At 32.6% G+C, this 20,252-nt stretch overlaps 1 protein-coding gene across 1 annotated transcript; it reads right to left on the bottom strand.

Moving 5' to 3' along the window:
* Window positions 1-87: 87 nt before the first annotated feature.
* LOC128241278 (cardioacceleratory peptide receptor-like) lies at window positions 88-18,933 on the bottom strand. The gene is made up of 8 exons (XM_052958220.1): window positions 18,856-18,933; window positions 4,467-4,602; window positions 3,988-4,185; window positions 3,156-3,286; window positions 2,886-2,894; window positions 2,640-2,799; window positions 1,130-1,258; window positions 88-320 (listed from the first exon to the last, which is right to left on the bottom strand). Exons 1-8 carry the CDS (start codon window positions 18,931-18,933, stop codon window positions 88-90), a joined length of 1,074 nt encoding a protein of 357 aa, XP_052814180.1.
* Window positions 18,934-20,252: the final 1,319 nt, after the last annotated feature.

Here is a 20,252-nt window from a genome sequence, read left to right as displayed (position 1 = left end):
TCTTGAAACGACTCCGGTCTAGGGCAAAGCACCAAATAGTCTAGCTTAGAATTAATAACGTAGAATAATTTTGAGCATGAATATTGTCTATATACTACGTGGAGTATGGGGCGGGGAATTATATGCGTGACGTTTCTTGAACATTCCTGTGAATATGGCCGTGTTAAACAGCGTGTAGATGATTGGGTTCGCGGCTGAGTTCAGGGGCGCTAGACTCTGGATGAATGTGCTGATAGCGATACTTCTCTGTGACATCTTGATGTGACCAAACACGTACAACAAGTCCCAGATGAAATATGGAGCCCAACAGAATATGAACACTGAAAAAGAGAAACATAACACTTTATTTAAGTATTCCTCCCTTAACAGCGAAGGAATAAATCTGCAGTGTTTCACTTTCGGAGAGAATGACTAATCAAACATCTTTTATTCAAATTTTGAAGTTTTTGACGATTCATCGAAATTACTGTACTTTTCAATTGCCTGTAAAAACCAGCATTTGAAATATAGCTTGAGATTACGTTTTTCACAAACACTTTTCCAGAAAAGAAATGGCATTTCATTTGCAAAGAAGAACAAAATAAAAAAAACATTTACCGTACCCCTGAAATGTATAAGAAGTATATTGATAAAAGGTTATCTATAAACTCAGCGAGAAAATACTTTTTTAAAAGGTTTTAAAACATACAAGATTTGCATTTAGACTTTGATTTTAGTAAAAAGTATAACGAGTTGAGAAATGGATTGAGAGTTGACTTAGTATGTTTGTAATATGTGGGTAATGTTGAGTCCAGCGTCTATTTGTGTATCTAAGAGAGATGTTTTCACGGTAGAACTCTTATACACCATCATTTTTGAGAGGCAGAAACCTTCAACACAAAACACACTATTATTACCTAAGGCAAGCAGTTGGAACTTTAATAGGTGTCTTATTATTGAAATGGAATACACCAATACAGAAATGTGAAACAAGAATTTATTTGTTTGTTTTTTGTAATTCCTATTCAGTATTATTAAACATCCGTTCAGATGTTATGAAAAAATATTCGCTGTGCTTATTGATCCAGAAACGTGATTCATTTATGTAAAAAATGAACGTTTTGTTCTATTATGAATTTTCAAGACTTACCTAATACTATAACGAATGTCATTTTAATCGTTTTAATTTTGGCCTTCGGAATAACTCCTCTCGAGCTTGAAGCTCCCATTGCAGCTTTGGAATGTCTGTTGGAACCCGTAAAGCGGACAGTGATAGAACCTGTAAAATGAAATATTATTGAAAGATTTTGCTAACATTTTATGAACGCCTGTCTCTGCTGACCATTCCAAGACGGTGTGCTAAACATGTATTTTGATTGGAACATGATTGATATATCGTAGCCTAAAATCATGCTTATTGTGTTGTCATGTGTAACTCTTTGGCTGTGTGCTTGGCGGTTGACTTCTGATCCTCGTGACTTTGAAAAACACAACTGTAGTGTTTGTCCTTATAGTTTTCATTCAAAAGGTACAATCAATACGAAACACACATACACGTATAACATGTATAAGAGAGAAACAACTATCAGCTCGATAAATGCATGCATTTCTGTTGAGCTATTCGTTGTGTTTATTTATTGACACTGACAAATGGCGATGTAGTAAACGACGTTTCGGACGTAGTTTTACTCGTACTAAAATCAGTTTATATTTTAAATATTAACTGATATCTATAAAGTTTTGTTGACGTTTGTTTCTACTTCTTTGATTCCAGGATCTTGCCATACCATATTGAACTTTTGGTTGTTTATTCTCACAACAAATAGGGTAAGATTTCTGCATAAACCAACGTTCATATGCAAATAACTAAGAAAACAAACACCCGTTATTACATCTTTATATCTTATTTTCTAGAATAAGACATGAATATATAAAAGAAATTTCCTTGTAAATGAAAGTGACAAGATATTACTTGTGTAGATTTATGAACGTCTAATGCACTGTGCAATCTCATTAAGTAAAAGTAAGATTAATTTCTAAACTTATAAGAACATACAAAGTGCATTTAAATAATGCACTTATCAAGGAATTCGTTTTATGCGACACAAACAGTGATAACATCAGTCAGAAAGCCAGCGTTCGATTTAATATTTCTGTTCTTACCATGCCCTAGGCAATGATGGGAAAACGCAGACACCATAAAATGAATTTGCTTAATGATACATGGTTGAAACATCAATTTTAAACCGACTTATAGTGTGTGTTTTTGCGGTGTTTGTAGGTATTCTCTTTCCCTTACGCCAATGTTTATTTATATGGGCGTACTTACAATCCAATGCAAACTACAGCAACACGTACAATAGCATATACTCGTATGAAAACCCACTTCTGATGCACAACGTACAGGCTCAACAAACACTTAAAAAGTCTAACTAGGCCACACAATAACAAACAATCTTATTCAAAGCCGTATTTCAACATTTCTAAACATCATTTTGAAAGCCTAATTGCAACCCAAAGACATGTTCAACACAAAAGTGTGTACACGAAAAAAAAGTTGTAGAAAATATTATAACAAATGAATACTATTGAGTTTTAAGTAAAATTGAGAGTGCAAGATTAGTTCATAATCCAATTGTTTGTGAACAATAAGTATATACCTGATTTTGAAAGACTAGATTTCTCTGAGCAGCGCCTAGTGTCGGGGGACTTAAACTTGTTGGATTTTGACCAGATGACCACGGCAATGGCGATGTAGCAGCTAGCGATGATGATGGCGGGAATTATCAACACCGCGAATGAAACCATGGTTACATAGATCTGGAAATGATAAATGCAAACAAACTTGATATATAGATATGTGCATCATTTTAACATTATCAATGTATCGTATTTTGAGTCGTTACTTCGAATATCTAAGTAACAGATGGCATCCAGTAATTATGAGTTCTTCCCTAGTATGTTTTTAATCTTTAATACTAGAAATCATTTCATTCTACATCTTTGCCAAATGAAATTAAAGTATAACACTAATATAATCTCACTTTACGGCTAAGATCATTATTGGTAATATTCCAGATGCTTAATCTATAATGCGTTTGGCAAACATCATCAAGGTGGATTGTGGTGCCTTGAGCGGGAACAATATAAGAAGTATTTAAGCTGTATTTACACACCCACGGTTGTAGGTCTATCCAACATTGTTCCTTCCCGTCTACAATGTCCATTTCTGACATGTACAACATCGGGGATGAAAATAGAACAGCAAACAACCAGGCCAATCCAACAAGTATGCGGCACCGCCTCTCTTGAATAGAGAAAAAAATTATAATTGACCTGTTTTTAAATAAGATTGTTACCTAATGTTTGGTTTGGTTGCTTCGTTTGAAATAAGACTTTGACCTATCTAAAACATTGAAAATGTATCTGGTAATAACTATTGTAAGATATATATTTCAACTGAAAAGTGGCTAGACAAAAAACTAATTTAATTACCAGTATCCGAATACACTATGTTGTATAATTGTCTTCTTTAATTTTACAAAAACACGTTTCTTTCTGATAAACGGCATCAAATAAAAACGAAGGCAATTTTTTTAAATGTTGTTCGTCAATTAAAATGCCCAAAAACTTATAATAATGATAAGGAATGGAAAAAAAAATACTTTAAGCTATATTGAAGACTTATGCACAGTAATAATTTCCAGTTTATCGTGCAGAGAACAGAGTCCCGTTTAATCTTAAAGAAGCAATGAAGGACACATGTTGTCTACATTATTTAGATCTTGACTGCCTAAGCGTTCATTATTTGATGTGATTCCCGCAAGCATGTTGATTCTAAATAGTCCAACTGAATCTACGTTATATACGTCCACTTTCGTTAGACGAATATTGGACAATCAGTGATGTAAAATTTGTTCAAGATATATTGCATGTCACTATAACTCCAATATTACATCTGACATATGCTTTGTAATCTTGTGTGTGAACATGTTGCAACGTGCTTACCGACATTGTTGATATTCATTGGTCTTGCGATTGCATCCAGGCGATCTATAGACAGCGCCACTAGAGAGTAGGTTGCACCAAACGTAGCTACACATTGAGCAAATTTGACCACCTTACAGCCAATGTAGCCCCCGTACCACGTGATTGTCACCTTCCAAATGATGTCTGTAAGTACCAGGAGACAGCCAACGGACAGGTCTGTAACCAAAACGGTTTAAACATTCATATGACAGTGCTAGGCATCATTATTAACAGTGAGATCAATATACTTGCGATAACTATTCGTCAGTCGAGATGGCCAGAAGGCTCGAAATACGTTATATGCCGAAAACATATGTTTACTCTCTATAGCCATAAAGAATTGATAATGACATAAATAAAGGCACTGTGCCATTTATTTATTGGTACTATGATTAGCTATGTAGACTTACTGTTATTGCCCATATATTGCAATACGTTAACTAATTGTTTTAGTGTACCTGCACACGCTAGGTTGATGATGAACACATTCATACGTGATCTGCGCTTGCCTGAGGAAACAATGCCGGCTAGGATTAGGAAGTTGCCGACCACGATCGTTACAAACAAGATACATAGAAACATCAGCTGTTCGGTCTGAAACAAACACAACAATGGATCATTTCAAGCTTTAAGCTGCTTAACCTGATATATATATATGTGTGTGTGTGTGTAAATCGTTACAAAATGTTACACCGGACTATCTGCTGCTAAACCTGAAATATGCGTTGTAACTCGTTACGAAATGTTACATTGGACTATCAGATGATTATTCTTAAATATACATGGTAAGTCGTTACAACGTGTTACACAGGAGTTTCAGCTTATAAACCTGAAAAACGCTCATTTATCAGAAAAAAGGTGTATAATTAATTGGTGTTTAATTGAAAACCTTTTCAATTTTAGCAAAATGATGTCATACAAACCATGACTTCATATTTTGTCCAAGCACTTCGTGAGTTCATTTTATATTTGTTCCTATTGAACAAGGTGTATTAGCGTGAAGCGGTGAAATTATATTTTTATACACTCAAAGGTTTCACTTTTGAATTTATGACAATGTGTTGTAATGCTTAAAAATAAACACCGCAGATGTTCAATATTTGTACATAATATTTATAATGATTTACGGTTTTCCAATGTATCTGGATTGGTTACAGGTCCAATCGATTTAAAACAATATCTATATACCTATGTTACACTTGTTAAGACAATTGAATTATAGATTTTATATCGCGGAACCCCCAATCAGAAACATAAACAGTTCGTCCTCAGACTATCAGTATTCCAATCGAATAGCTACTGGACAATTTGTCATGAGATCAAGTATTATACAAAGCAATTGCTTTTGCTCACGATGCAAAAATAATTTCTATTATGGTAAGGCCTGGCAATTCGATCAACCCATAACGAAGCACTGTATTAAGTGTAGAGGTTCGGTTAAACACCGTGTTGTCATAATCCCAATTCGTGATAGACACAGAAAATATTATCACTTATAATACATGATTGCTTTGTGGTTTGAGATTTTTTGGTAAAGTAATCATATATTTTGTATTATTTCTATCATTTTGTACTTTCAAAGGCAATGCATTTTTAATTTTTAATGTAGTTTGGATTTTAACATTAGAAAGGTATTTCTCTTTCAGGATGGAAAATGCATGTGTTTGAAGCAAGTTTTATCAAAACATGTCGGAGAAGATGTAGGAGGAGATGTAGGAGAAGATGTGGAGAAGCTGTAGGAGAAGTAGATGTCAGAGGAAAAGTAGGAAAAATTGAGATTTTGGATGGGAAGTAAGACGATAAAAAGGATGACATGTAGGTAGAGATGTAGGAGAAGAAATAGAATGATATATTTTAACGAAAACGTTTAACGAAAGTAGCCTGATAGCTAGATAATTATCGCGACTATTAGGTTGTTTAACGATGCAATTTGCGAACGTTTTCAGGTAATTTAACGACAGGGATATGTTACCATGACAAAACAAGTGTTTGTTCGCAACCTTGTTTATAGGCAATCTATGCCCAGCAACGTAATGCTCTACTTCGCACTACTTTGTTCCGTGTAATTATTGTAGGCGGTAAAGAGTGGTTAGGTTAAAAAACTGAAAGGTTGTCTAAAGAACGTCTTCTTTGTAGTCAGCTGCGAGGGCATCACATGCAACAAGTAGGATCATCTGAAGATTAGCAACGTAGTAGTGTGATGTAAAAAGCATATATCTCTACAGACTTTTAATCAAATCCTGTTTACGGTCTATCTAAATCAACGTTTCCGTGTCGTCACTCAAATAATTACATACATCAGCCTACACTTGACATTATTAGCTTTGTATGAAGTATAGGACAATTAATTATAATTTGCCTATTTTCCTCCCGCGTGTTTTACGAGAGTTAACATGGAAAATTGCTTTATTCTGTCTCGCTTTGAGCTACATTTGCATCTTGGATGATATATAGATGTACTATTAATGAAAATAGCATACGAAACTTGCCTACGCAGTTCCTTCGTGTTTAAATTAATAATAAAATATTTCAATAGTTCTTTATGGGTATTGACAAACGTAACATGCAATTTAAGTGCAGCATTATTTATATGAAAAACTACAGAAACAATAACATTAGTCGAAAGTTAAAGTAATGGTCAAGAAAGTAGTTCAAGTCAAGTAAAAATAGTTGTTTATTTGGTTATAAAAGGTATCGGCCCATAAAAATGACATGTAAAATTAATACAATTGAATGTAAGTAGTGAATTATATGACTAATGACAATGAACTGGAGTGCGTGCGTGCGTGCGTGTGTGTGTTTGCATTGCAATAATGGTGTATATAGAAAACAGCTCTGCTACATAATACACGTCTGACACGTATTTCGTAGTTTATCGTTCGTTATATTACAATTTCCGTCAAGAAAATGTATTGATATGATTTCAGAAATATCCAGCAGACTGCGCAAAAAATATATATGTTTTTCATGCAAAGTTCTATATACCTCTTCCTCAAAAAAGTGTAATCTTACTTGTTTATAGACAATGTACGTATCATTTTGAAGCAGTTATGAGAAACAATTGAATGAATATGTATGATGACTACATAAGAAAATGGTAAATGACTGCGGAAAATGAGGCGTTAATATGAATAACAGTTGCTGTGTAATTGTTTAAAAAGATATATCAGAAAAGGTTATACAATAATCAGTCGTTGTCCGAGAATAAATCAGGGATAGAGATATATTTACGGAGGGTAATCAACCTTTACATGCACAGACAGGCATAATTCTATAGGAAACAACTTTTATTGGGTAGAAGAAGTGGTTTCTTAAGAAAGGCGAACATGATCTGGTCTCGTTAAGAGGAAATTATATGAGAGGGGAAGTTTCGAAATATCAAGAAAATCCAGCCGAATCGCAATAAAACAAAAATGTACAAGCCTATTGTTTGATTTAGAATAAAATGTTGTGACTTCCTTTGAGGTGTCCGATCCAAAATTATGCTACACGTTTGATATTACTACCATTCAACGTAACATTAAAAGCCTTGTTATATGGGCATAATTGAAGGGTTCAGGGCCAGTATTTAATATTGATCCCATCCTTAGGCTTAGACATGCTTCAGTGATTCCATTCATCCTAGTTGTCACCTAAACATACAGGCCAATCAAAACACTTACTTTCTAATCCTCATTTTAAATTCAATCTAAGTTGCTTATTGAATAAGGCCCCAGGTCAATAGTTTAGATCATGTCTTTATCCTACACTGTTCACATTTGTTTTCCACATGTTAGCGCTTCCAAATGATATCAACAACATTGAGGAGATATCGGGCATTTTGATAATTTCCTTTCATCAAAACACCGAAATTGCTTATAAAGGCGACGTTATGATAGGATTAAAATTAACTATACCAATTTAATGATTGTTATTTTTGTATAAAGGTTTTTAAACCAAAGCACCTGCATTGGCGCCGCATAACCATGGTTGTTGTATTTTATATCAAGGATGGCCAATCAATCCTCAGCTGCAATGCGTTATGCTCACACTCATTCTCTCTGTGTCAGATATCTTGTATTATTTAATCTCTGTATTATTATGCAAATCCTTATGTCCCTATAACGGAACATCCGGACAAGCTTGACTAATACAAATGTCTTAATTCCACCTGCTTTCCAGTTCAAGATAGGAACTAATGCATTCGTTCATAAGAATCTTTGATTTTCCAATTAAAAGTGTTAATCAGCGGCCATATTCTCCTTGTAAAGTCATCTTAACTAACAAACAACAACCTTTCAATTTGCACGTTCAGAGACAAGCGCCTATTGTCATTATGGCTTGATTATAAGTGATTGAAATAAATATATCCATGAAATAAGTGTTCTCCATTCGGAAAATATATGTCACCTAAGCGCTTATGATTTTCTTAATATCAGGCTGACTAAATGATATTTTATAATGCAATGTTAACATTCTAAAAAATGTAATTATAATGTTTGCCGCGAGATAAGCCAGTAAAACAATCGATACATTTATAAAACTAAGTTACAGTCTAAAGATCAGATATCTAACAAACTGTTTTTAACATTTTCCAAAAAAAGTTCTAGTCTTATCAAAATTAAAAGGTTTTAGAGAACAGTTGAAAAATATTGGTATACAATGTGATATATAACTGTAAAACTAGCGTAGGCAGTCTTTACGGCTTAATAATGAATACATGAAATACTTATCACTATACAATAAATGTTCTCCATTTATAAAATGTATATCAACTTAAAGGCTTACTCGATATAATTTCATAATGGAACGCTAACATTCTCGGTATTGTATTTTGCAAGAACTACACAGTGATATGATTCATAAAATGTCGTTACAATCTTTAGATCTGCTTCCGTTTGCTTTGAATTTTAATATATCATTGATATTAGGAAAGCGTTTAAGTCATATAATTGTCAATATCCATTATGATATTGCATTACAATATTAGATAGACAAAGCTATATTTCCCTAGGATCGTGGTCATATTAAAAATGCAGAAACGAAATTCTTTATTATTCAAGCATTTACGAATATGTATATATTTTTATTTGCAAATTAAAACGTTAAAAAATAAAACGAACTCTTTAATTGCACTCGCAATAAACAATTAATATGAATCTTAAAGCAAAAGACATAACAATATTTATGCAAAACGCTACAAAACAAACTCAGTAGCAAAAAGTTTAAACATAACCCGGTTAAATGGCATTGGGTAAACGCCAAAGACATAGAACACAAAATCACAAACAAGAAACATAGAAGAACAGCACAAAACCCCACAAACAGCACAGTGCATACATACTTTATATAAAAAAAATAGGTTTGTTTATCAAGAACTGTTAGGTACCGCTTTGGAACAGTCAGTAAAATGTAAATTTACTTGGGGTTTAAACCAGTTTAGGTGCACAAACCCCACTCTTATCCCAACAATCCTTAATAAAGATAAAGCGCAAAAGGTAAATCTTATCAAAGTATGCATTAACTTGAGGAAACTTATCTCATTACAAAGACCTATTGAAAATAAACTGGAGTTAAGTTTTTGTTTATTATAGTACTCGAATGTCAACAAACATTATACCAAACAGTAATGCGTCCTTCTTTGTACATATAAAGGCGGTTGGTACATATACATGTTCGGTGGCAGGCTAAACGGTCTTGGGTATGACATATATGATCCTCAGTGGTGGGTAATATTTCTTATCGTTCATCGTTACATAATATAGACGTCTTTAGTTATAATAGGAGAACATGCGCATGGACATATACATCGTTAACACTATTGGTTAAGCGTACTATTAAAAAAACACGAGCGATTTTCGGTGAGGACGTCTTGCTTCTTTAGGTATATGAATAACGAAATGATGTCTTTTTATGATGATGAAGAGTATGATGATGATGATGATGATTTTGAAGATGATGATGATGATGATGATGATGATGATGATGATGTTCTTTTTATAGGTTAAAGTATAACGAAGAATGGAGATTTTGTTTTATAACTATTTAAGTACAGATTGGTTTATGTATCGCCCAAGGATGGGGTAAATGAATGGTTTTTTATACAGACAAAATGAATAAATATCACCAAAATTGTCTTTAAAATACTACCAAATGCCAGATGCGCTTTATTTTGTAGTATCCTGTCCTTGGTCCTTTAGGACTAGAAATGTTGTCTTGGTGATATTAAAAATGAAAAAAACACATTCAGCCGATCCTAGAGGTCTCCGAAAGTGTTGCGCAGTTCATCAATGTCAATTATTTGTTTCAATCAAACCTAGATTGGTGGTTTCATACTGTGTATGTATTGTATGATTTCCGATAATCTGTCTCCAAGACTGTATCATATAAATCACTGCTATATCAAGCTTATATATTATTTCCACAGTTACCGACAGCAAATGTGACTCTGCCTTTGCATTTTACTGGTAAAAAACTCTGAAACAGATCATGTATCGAATATTATTTTTTGAACATCTTAAATTTTCTAAAAATACCTCTTTTTTCCATGTTGTACATGCATTTGAGAAAACAAACGTATTGACTTGACTTTAAATACTTTCATGAGAGCAACTAGTGCTAAAACGGCATTCACCATACTCTAAGCAAGATATCATTAAAGACCGGAATGACTTTCTTTTGATCTGCAATTCATGATCTACACTTAAAAGTTGAATAGACTTTCTTGACATTGTTGAGTTTATTGATATATTCAGCAATAAAAATTATATAGCACAGCTTGTTTTATGCTTCTTGTTTTATCCAACTAGATAGTTACGAAAACTATCCGTAAAATGATAGTTTTGCACTAAAATATTTCTATGTTTCCTTAAAAAATATAAGCAAACACATATTCAAAGGCGGTCATAATCAGCTGCAATAAGGGGAAATATGCATGTATTTTCTTTAGTTCGCTTATAACATTTCACAGATATACTGCATTACCTAAGAAGGCAGTCGTTTCATTATTTAAAAGATGTCCTCTGTTAGTTTATCTATGTTATAATTATTTTGTCCAATTTCATTGTAAACGGTCTCTAAACTCTAAATGATTGTAAAAATGTTCAGAAATAATTACATTTTATTACAAAATAAATGTAGCTAATGGGAATTCATTGAATATTGTATTGAGGTAAATATATCAGAAAAATCAACGATGTGTCGCCTGGCTGTCCCGTTACCTCTATTTGGTTGGTAGAGGTCGGGGCGAAATAAAAAGAACCTGTATGTACGTTCCCTATATCTGTTGATATATAAAAAAAATGTTGCTTGTTAAAACACTGCTTATATCTGGCGTATGATGACAGGTCAACAATAATGGCGGTAATACGAGGGATTGAATTGATATGCTAGTACATGTTGATTATTGGCTAAACACTGCTATGACCTCTATCGACACTAAAACCTACCATTACAATAGCCACCTGGGCCAGTATTCAATATTGACCTTATCCTTATTCTTAGACATGCCTTAGAGGTTCCATTCAGCTTATTGTTCAACTAAATATACAGGCCAATCAAAACATTTAGTTTCAAATTCAATTGCTTAAGTTGCTTAATGAATACTGCCCCTGGTATGGAGATTTTATGAGGCAAACTAAGTTTTGACCATATACAAAGTGACATGAATATATAATAACGCCCTATGACTTATTCATTCAACAGAGCTTAGTAAAAACCTGTCAAGTGTTTGATTGGTCAATCTCATTTTTCATCATTTTCAATAAAGACATAGAGGGTAATTGTTTGCTTCAGTGGAATATTATAATACATTTCACAGAGTTAACTCCAAAAATTATATTTTACGAGTGGCTTATTACTAAAATTGATATAAACCTTCTTGTTAATGCATATTATTAGAACAGTGAAATATCATTTTTATTTCACAGATTAATCTCTATAAACAACTGGAAAGCAAACCATAAATGGTATATCGTTTAACAAACCTGTATATATTATACAGTGGAGTGCAATCCTCAGGCACAGAACTTATCTATGATTTATTTAATCAGTTGAACTTTTACCCAACACCAAAGTTCCACGATACATGCCCGGTAAACAACCTTTTGCTAGTGTTCGATTCGTAAACATTACCGGTTTCATGTTGTTGTGTATATTTTGCACATAACTATCGTTACTAGTAATCTAGATTAGTGAAGGCATTTTGTTTCGATACTTGTTCGTGTGAAATATAGTTTGCATGGACATTTAGACGTGTATCAGGTTGTGTTTAACAAATTATATCGACACAACGCTAATTCTATACCTTAGACGATGTATATTTGAAGTTTTGCGAACTTAAGGTTAACCAATCGGTTAACGTTTTATATACGAAGCTATGGATTAAATATTCATCATCAAATGTAATGCTTTTCCGACTTGATGTCCGTTATATTGTTTACAACAAACGATGTTCAAACTATAATATTGTTAATTCAATATATATAAAATAAATTATGTCATGATAAATCCGTAAGACACATGTAAGATAGAAAAATTGCATTTATATAGTGAACCACTTTTTCACAAAAGCTTACTAAAATAAAAGTGTGCGAATTCTTCTTAACTATATTATAATATATTTAAGAGAACTATGTAGCCATGGTTATTGTACTTTATTTAAAAATAGTTGGCTTTACTCTACTTGCCATTGAACAAGGTCGCGGTGATGTAAATGCACTCTTACAAAAAGTGTTTACTCAAATTGTCACAAATAGTTGATCATAACACACTTCCTTATTTAGAATAGGGAAACGTACACAAGGACATATTCATCATACACATTTTCATATTGTGAATATAAGTACATAAATATAGAAATATTCATGTCAAAGAGTTGCTGTTAATATGTAAAGGTTGCAGTATCGGCAAAGGATGGATATTTGGTTATACAAACAAATGCACCATCCCTGACCGCCACGGACTCATGATAACTGAACGAGTCTTCTAATTCTTTTATTGATTAGGATATAACTCATTGTGTTGGAGATGTACAAAAATTTACGTAAAAGGCAATTTATTAGCATCATATTACAGAATAAGATGTAGAAACAGCTATATGAAATGTTAATCCTTTTGATCAAATGAAACATTCAGTAAAACAGTTTTAAACAACTCATGAACCAACGGCATTGACATTCTCTGCTAAATCACGATTTGTGTTTGAATACTTTAAGGCCAATTTTAGATAATGTTCCATTATCATACGGGCCCTGCAGCACTTACGTACGCATAAATTCCAGGCATCCCCGGGCAAGTCGTTTAAAATTGATAAATGTTACGACAAACAAAGTATTGCACATGTAATGCCCGAATTTTTAAAGTAACTCTCTTATTCAAAATCATTGCATACACATGCAAAAAAGACACATCAATTTCGACTGATAAACCTTTAACTATTTACTAAATAGTGCATTTATGGAAAATATTAATTACTGATAACAAGATTATAACCGTGTATTAAAAAGCTGAAAGGGCAAAACTACTAAATGATTGTTGAGTGCTAAAATATTTACTGTGATCTACTTTAGTCTCATAAGGGTGGAGATACCGTGTTTATACCCTTTATTCAAATGTAACTAGTTATTCTTCATAAGAAGCATTGTTTTCCACATTTATTCATTCGTTTTGGAATATAAAAACAATATTATTAATTGTGGTAAATCGTTTTTTGAAAGAAGAGTGCATCTTCAACTATATTATCTTGTTCACTCTTTATATCGAATCGTATTGCTGAATTTGTTTTAATGTGTGCAATAGCTGATGGTTCTTTTTATTGTATTATCTGATTTTTGCACATGCGAACTACGCTACCATGGTCATTGTAATAAAGACAATTGTTCTCTGATATGTCTGACGTAGACAAGATCGTATTGATATACATGCTCACTTACAAGAAATGATTGCTCAAATATCAACGACAGTTTGTCATTACATACTATAGACTTCGATATTTAGAAACGTGCACAAGGAAATAGTTATGCTACAAAGTAGTATCATGCTAATATAAGTATATGAAAATAGAAACTATGAAATGAAGTCAATGGTTGTTTTTTATTTGTTCAGGTTGCAGTATCGGCCATGGATTAATGAGGTTTTGTAACAAAACCTAATGAATTACTGACAGAAACGGGCACATATGATTACTACATGCGTCATTTTAAAATTATTTAAAAAAAAACAAAAACAATACCACTATGACATGGAGTTTATCAAATACACAGTACCAGTGTCTGTATCGAGATATATTTACCATAATATCCTAGCTTGTATTTTTTAAACAAATTTAAATCCCTCTGTGTGTTCTCATTTTAAGTATCGTCAATATATATAACTATACCTCGGTGTATAAACAAGCGACACAGAGACGTTAACAAATGCATCTATAGAGTAGTTGTGACGTAGTGAGACCTGTACAACTATTCATTGTATAGTGAACAACCAAATATTAATTAAAATAATATTTTTTTAAAAACAAATATGAGTATATTTACATGCACAGTTGTTAACAGATGCATTTCAAAGTTGCTATTGATTGCTTGCCTTAAAGTCTTTATTCATTGCATTTAGTCCTCAACAAGACTCAATGTAGCTGACAAGTTTAGCCTTTTCCGCAAAATATGAGATGAATGGAAACCTGAATTAAACAGAAAAGAAAGGAAAAACAGCCTGTTGACACCGTCTCAATTTGATTTATATTTAACTTTAAGTTGCTTAAACTTCCTCTGATAAAAATAATCCTATTAAATAATTATTATTTTACAAAGACGTTGTTCGTTGTATCAATAGGACATAATTTGGCTGAGTTTGTTATTAAACGAAAAACACAGAAGTGTTCAATTTAAATCAATACTACCCTTAACCTACCACATACATTCTACAATAAGCCTAAAGTGCTGTGTGTTCAAAGATATTTGATATCCATTTACTGTTTCTTTAGGTATTAGCCGCGTAATACACAATTTTTTAAAAGCTTTAACCGTCAACATAGTTATAATCACGGTACACTATGGGACTTTTATCCAAATTTTGAAGATTTTTTACCGTGAATTAAAAAAGTTATTTATGTTTCATTACACCCACCCCCAAACTCCAAGGGCTACAAAGAGCGACAAGTAAATATTTTGTCTATATTTGATTTTTTTTTCGCATTATCAGAAATTATGAAATAAACACAACAGTTTCTGGTAAAATAAACTTCAGTTAACAGAAAACTAAAGTTCAAACGAACACATTATTGATACACATGGAAAAAAATCATTTTGATTGATCTTATGATTCTTCGGAAAAGAGCAGTTTTTCGATGTTTGAAAATATATAGCAGTTTTATAAAATTCATAAAAAATGGTTAACTATAAGGCAAGCTGCTGAAATCATTTAAGATATTATCTATGATGTCTATTGAACAATTTAAAAGACAATTTATGATAGTTTACTGTCCAGTTTTGAAGAAAATATACATAATGTCATGTTACCATACATTTTTATAGCTAATAAAATGCTTAAAAATCATCCTTTTTCTTGTAAAAAATTATAAAGCTTAATTGGACTTATTCATAAAATGTACTCTTTCAAAGAAATGAATTTTACTTATGATATTAACTCAGAATACAGAGTTTAAAACAAATGAGTGTACTTTTAAACTAAAATATGTGAAGAAACAAGAACACTAAGTGGGCTCGCCCCTCCAAATATATCAGAGTGAAAGTTCTCAACTAATGTGTTTTTTTTTAATATTATAACGTGTAAACAATCTCTGTGGGTAATTTTATGTATATCTGTTTTATTTTGTCATTGGTATTCTAACAATAAGTTTTTTTCACAATAATTCTTCACTCTTCAACATTTGAAGTTTGGTCTGTTCCCATGCTTTGTACTTGTAGTGTGTGCACAGATGATAACTACTCAATGCTGAGCCAATGCTGATTTGGTTTTCATGCACCTTCAGGTACTTTACCCATCAAGAATGTTTAGTGCTGTAAAGGAAAAAAGTTGTACTTTAAAGCCTTTCTAACTAATTAGTATAGATAATTATACTGCCATACATATACAAAATAAAATATAAACAGTTTAATATTTCTCGACATTATTTTGATAAAACAACAACAAGCTGATACATACATGTATATATATAAAGAAAATTATTAAATTTATCAATAAAATTCATCATCATCATCATCATCATCATCATCATCATCATCATCATCATCATCATCATCATCATCATCACCACCACCACCCCCACCACCACCACCACCACCACCACTTGATTATTGATACAGTAGGTTTATAAAAACAAAAACCAAGTCAAATATGTTTTATATGAAATACTCACATCATCTCGATCAGATGCGACTGCCTTGTGGATGGACATGGCTGTCAAATCCGCTCTCAAGGATCCAACATAGTATTTAATTCAGGCTGGAATTCTTCATAACCCAGTGTTGTAGACTAAGTAATATTTAGTCATTTTCCTGCCTGGAAGAAATTAGACTTCTGATTATCAACCAGCAGAAACTACCACCGTAAAATACAAATGCACAAGTATTATACATTCTGCACTAATATCTGTTTTAGCCAAGAGTAAGGGTTGGTAGGCACAAATGTGTAGTTGTTGTGCATATGGTTGATAATGATTCACAACAGTATGGGGTTTTAACGAGACCTACACCAAGCCAATGAATGTCAATAGTGTCCTAGCAGATGCGGCTTCAAGCCCCAAACCACATACAACTTTTTTTCACAGGTTAATTTTGAAAACATGCATTTTGTAAACAAATAACGGGTATGTACATGTATTGTGGTATCTTAGAAATAGGTCACGTACCAAAACACCTCATTTTTAAACAAAAATTTAAGTCTAATATTTTTCTAAGATAAAACAATCAATTTAAAGATTACATACTCATATTATATCTTAAACATAAGTTATGTACATAATTACATATAAAAATATGTAACATGGTACATGTAAAATATGAACATGCTGTCTAAACATTTAGCTAATAAAAATGATTTAATCATTCCAAAGATAAATTAAAAAACAAACGTTTTTGAACACATCAACGTACAAAACTGCTCAAGGATACTTACATTCAGAGCCCTTTGATACGAATATTCCAGTTCCATGCCGATTGTTGACAGTTCGTTTTTTCGAGAAAAATCTTCTCTTACGCGTATATTTCACTTATAATCCATGTTTAACTGTAATGACTCAAATTGTTGGATGTATCGTAATCAACTGTCAGCGTGTACTTTTAGTGTTTATTTATTTGAAACGTATATTCATGAGAAAAACATCACAATGTTTCCAAATCCTACGATGTAGAAATTCCATTATTGACCTATGAATAGCCGGGAAATACCTTCTGTTTCTAAAAATTGCAACATACGGTACAGGCCGAATACGCCCGATGTTCGTCGTGATCTGTTACGGCGAGTGGCGATATATGTCGATGTTTCCCGATGTTTCCCGAGTTGTATTACATGGCTAATACCTTAAGACCGGTATGCCTTTAAAAACACCTATAAGACCAGTTTCTCGCGTGACAGCGCCAACACGTGTGATTACTACAGTCGAAACCCGTTGGTACGAATTCACTTGGCTCGAATTCCTCGTTGGCTCGAACTAGATGTAAAGGACCGATTTCTTTATACTATACGTAAACGTTTCCGCATAGCTCGAATTTTTCGAGGTTCGAGGTATTTTCGCCGGTCCCTTAGAGTTCGAGCAAACGGGGTTCGACTGTATATAATTGGGAATGACAAGATACATTTTTTTACTATTTGAAATTTAAATCCGCTCTCACTTTCGAAATCAAGCTTCAGCGCGGCCAGGGCTGGGACTCAATATAATGGGGTCATATCAGAATGACACTACGTTCGCATATAATTTGGCTTCCATTAAGTGTCATTTAATATGCCCTTAACCAATAGAGAAAAACGTTAGTTTTAGTGTAAGATTGCAATTTATTTCTCCTCGTGAACACCCAAAAGTAAATATAGCTATTGGTGCTGACTGGCGATCAAACACAAAAACAACCAATTATCCTCTTATTTTTTATCTAGCTCCACAATCTTACCGCTATTTTAAACTCTATACATTTACACGAAATATATAATGGTTGAAATATTCGATGTGCAAATAATTATGTTTTCTTATGACATAATGGTCGTCAACTTTAAAAGGTAGTTGCCTAATGATTACTTAACGTTTCAACACATGACTGAAAATACAAATTATTGATTAATTACCGATATTGCAAAGGCAATTTGTGTTTTTTTATTCTATTTTTCACTTGAATTCCAAGTAAAATGACCGACATTTTATTATTCTGATGATGAAACAGCGCTTTTGCAATCTCTTTTTTAAATTACTTTTGGTATTTTTCAACACTACCTAAAACACTTTCAAACGATACGAAAATTGTATGGGTTTTCCAGGCATTAAAAGTTCACATTATTGTGTATAGTTTGTATTCGATAAACAAATAATTTTGAATCATTTTTAATACTTTTAAATTGTTGATTCTGTTGACGACGTAACATATTGGTATAATTTAAAAGGGTGTTGTGTATCTATATAAATAAACGAAAAGAACATAATTATAGATACAGTTTTTGTTGTTTGTAATTTTTCAACTGAAATTGAACGTGAATTGTGAAATATTTTATTGCTGAAATAGAGTATTTGGAAGATCTTTTTACATTTCTTTATATTAAATCCCTTCTTCTCTAACCTTTTCAAAGATTACCAACATAATATGGTGTCACAAGGCATATTATATTAAAATAATTGTGCGCTTGATACCTAAAGAAACCGCTACTTACCTGGTGGAACTCATAGACAAAGTACGTATTATTTTCCTTCGTAACTGGCTGGTCAAGCTTACTCGTAGTGTTGTACATAGTGAAGATTGGTAGAGATCCACTTCCAGTAATTTGTTAGCTTTCTATTTTTACTTTTATATTTAACTTTCAAAGATCAACTGTACTTTTCAAAAGAAACAATTCCACAATTGTAATTTCCTATTATATAAGTAAATATTTCCAGATCATCCGAAATTAGCTTATTGTCTGCAACAAAAATGTACATATGACAACACAGTAGGTTTAATGTGTATATATTTTAAACTGTATTTCTGTGTCGAAAATCAAAGAGTCTAACCCGAACAAATCATTCATGAAAATGGTAAGATTTCCAATCAACATATGCATTGTTAAAGTGAAAGTCTTTCTTATATAACTGTATGTATATGAGTTATATTGACGTCAAAGAGAAGTTTTTATAGGTGCTTGTTTGCAGATTTGAAGCACTATCATGAAGGACTATCATGTGTTGTTTGTTTGTATAGGTTACTGCATCGGCCAAGGATGGAGATGTTGATAAAACAACAGGTGTATTACCATCCCTGACCGAAGCTGAACCATCTGGTAACTGTACGCGACCATTAATTTGCTTTTAATTAAATCGAATTTAGTTTATACTTGGTTTGTTTGTTCACAGATTTGAAGGACTATCATTTTGTTTGTTTGTATAGGCTACTGGATCGGCCAAGGATGGAGTTGTTGATAAAACAACAGGTGTATTACCATCCCTGGCCGAATCTGATATAACTTAATTTATTGCTTAAGAAATGAATTTATTTATGATACTTTCAGGGGTCTAACTCATTACGCAGTAATTTATAATTTAAGTACCGAGTTTTCAATTTTGATAGTATTATTTAACCGTCCGTCTCGCTGGTCTCACAACGTAAGAATTTCACAGATAATTTCTAGTAACCCGGATAACGCAGTATTTTCACAAGCTTTTATTCCCATCGTACCTTACCCAATGTATAGGCCAGTGCGTGTTTACCGTATTATACCTAATAAGGTCCTTTCAATTTTTCAAGCCATGCCTGTTTGTTTTCGTATTATTTTCATTCCTTTTCATGTTGTTTATATTTTATTGCACTATCAGTCATGCTTTTCTACTTTTTGCTATTCTGTTATCTTACCATTGTTATACTGTTATCTTACCATTTGTCTTTATCATGCAATTTGTATTATTTGATATTTTCTATTGAAGGGCGTTTAATTTACCTCCAACTTTTTTTCGGCCATGTATATTGTTCGTTTGTAACGATAAACGTCATTTAATTTGATTAAATGACATTTTTCAATTTCGATCCTGGTTTGTCAATTACTCGAAACAAATGAACTCAACTCATACTTTTAAGAGA

Source organism: Mya arenaria, chromosome 7, assembly GCF_026914265.1.
Source record: "Mya arenaria isolate MELC-2E11 chromosome 7, ASM2691426v1".
NCBI classification, from domain to species: domain Eukaryota; kingdom Metazoa; phylum Mollusca; class Bivalvia; order Myida; family Myidae; genus Mya; species Mya arenaria.
The sequence above is the reverse complement of the archived record's forward strand: the minus strand, read 5'-3'. Positions and strand labels throughout refer to the sequence as shown.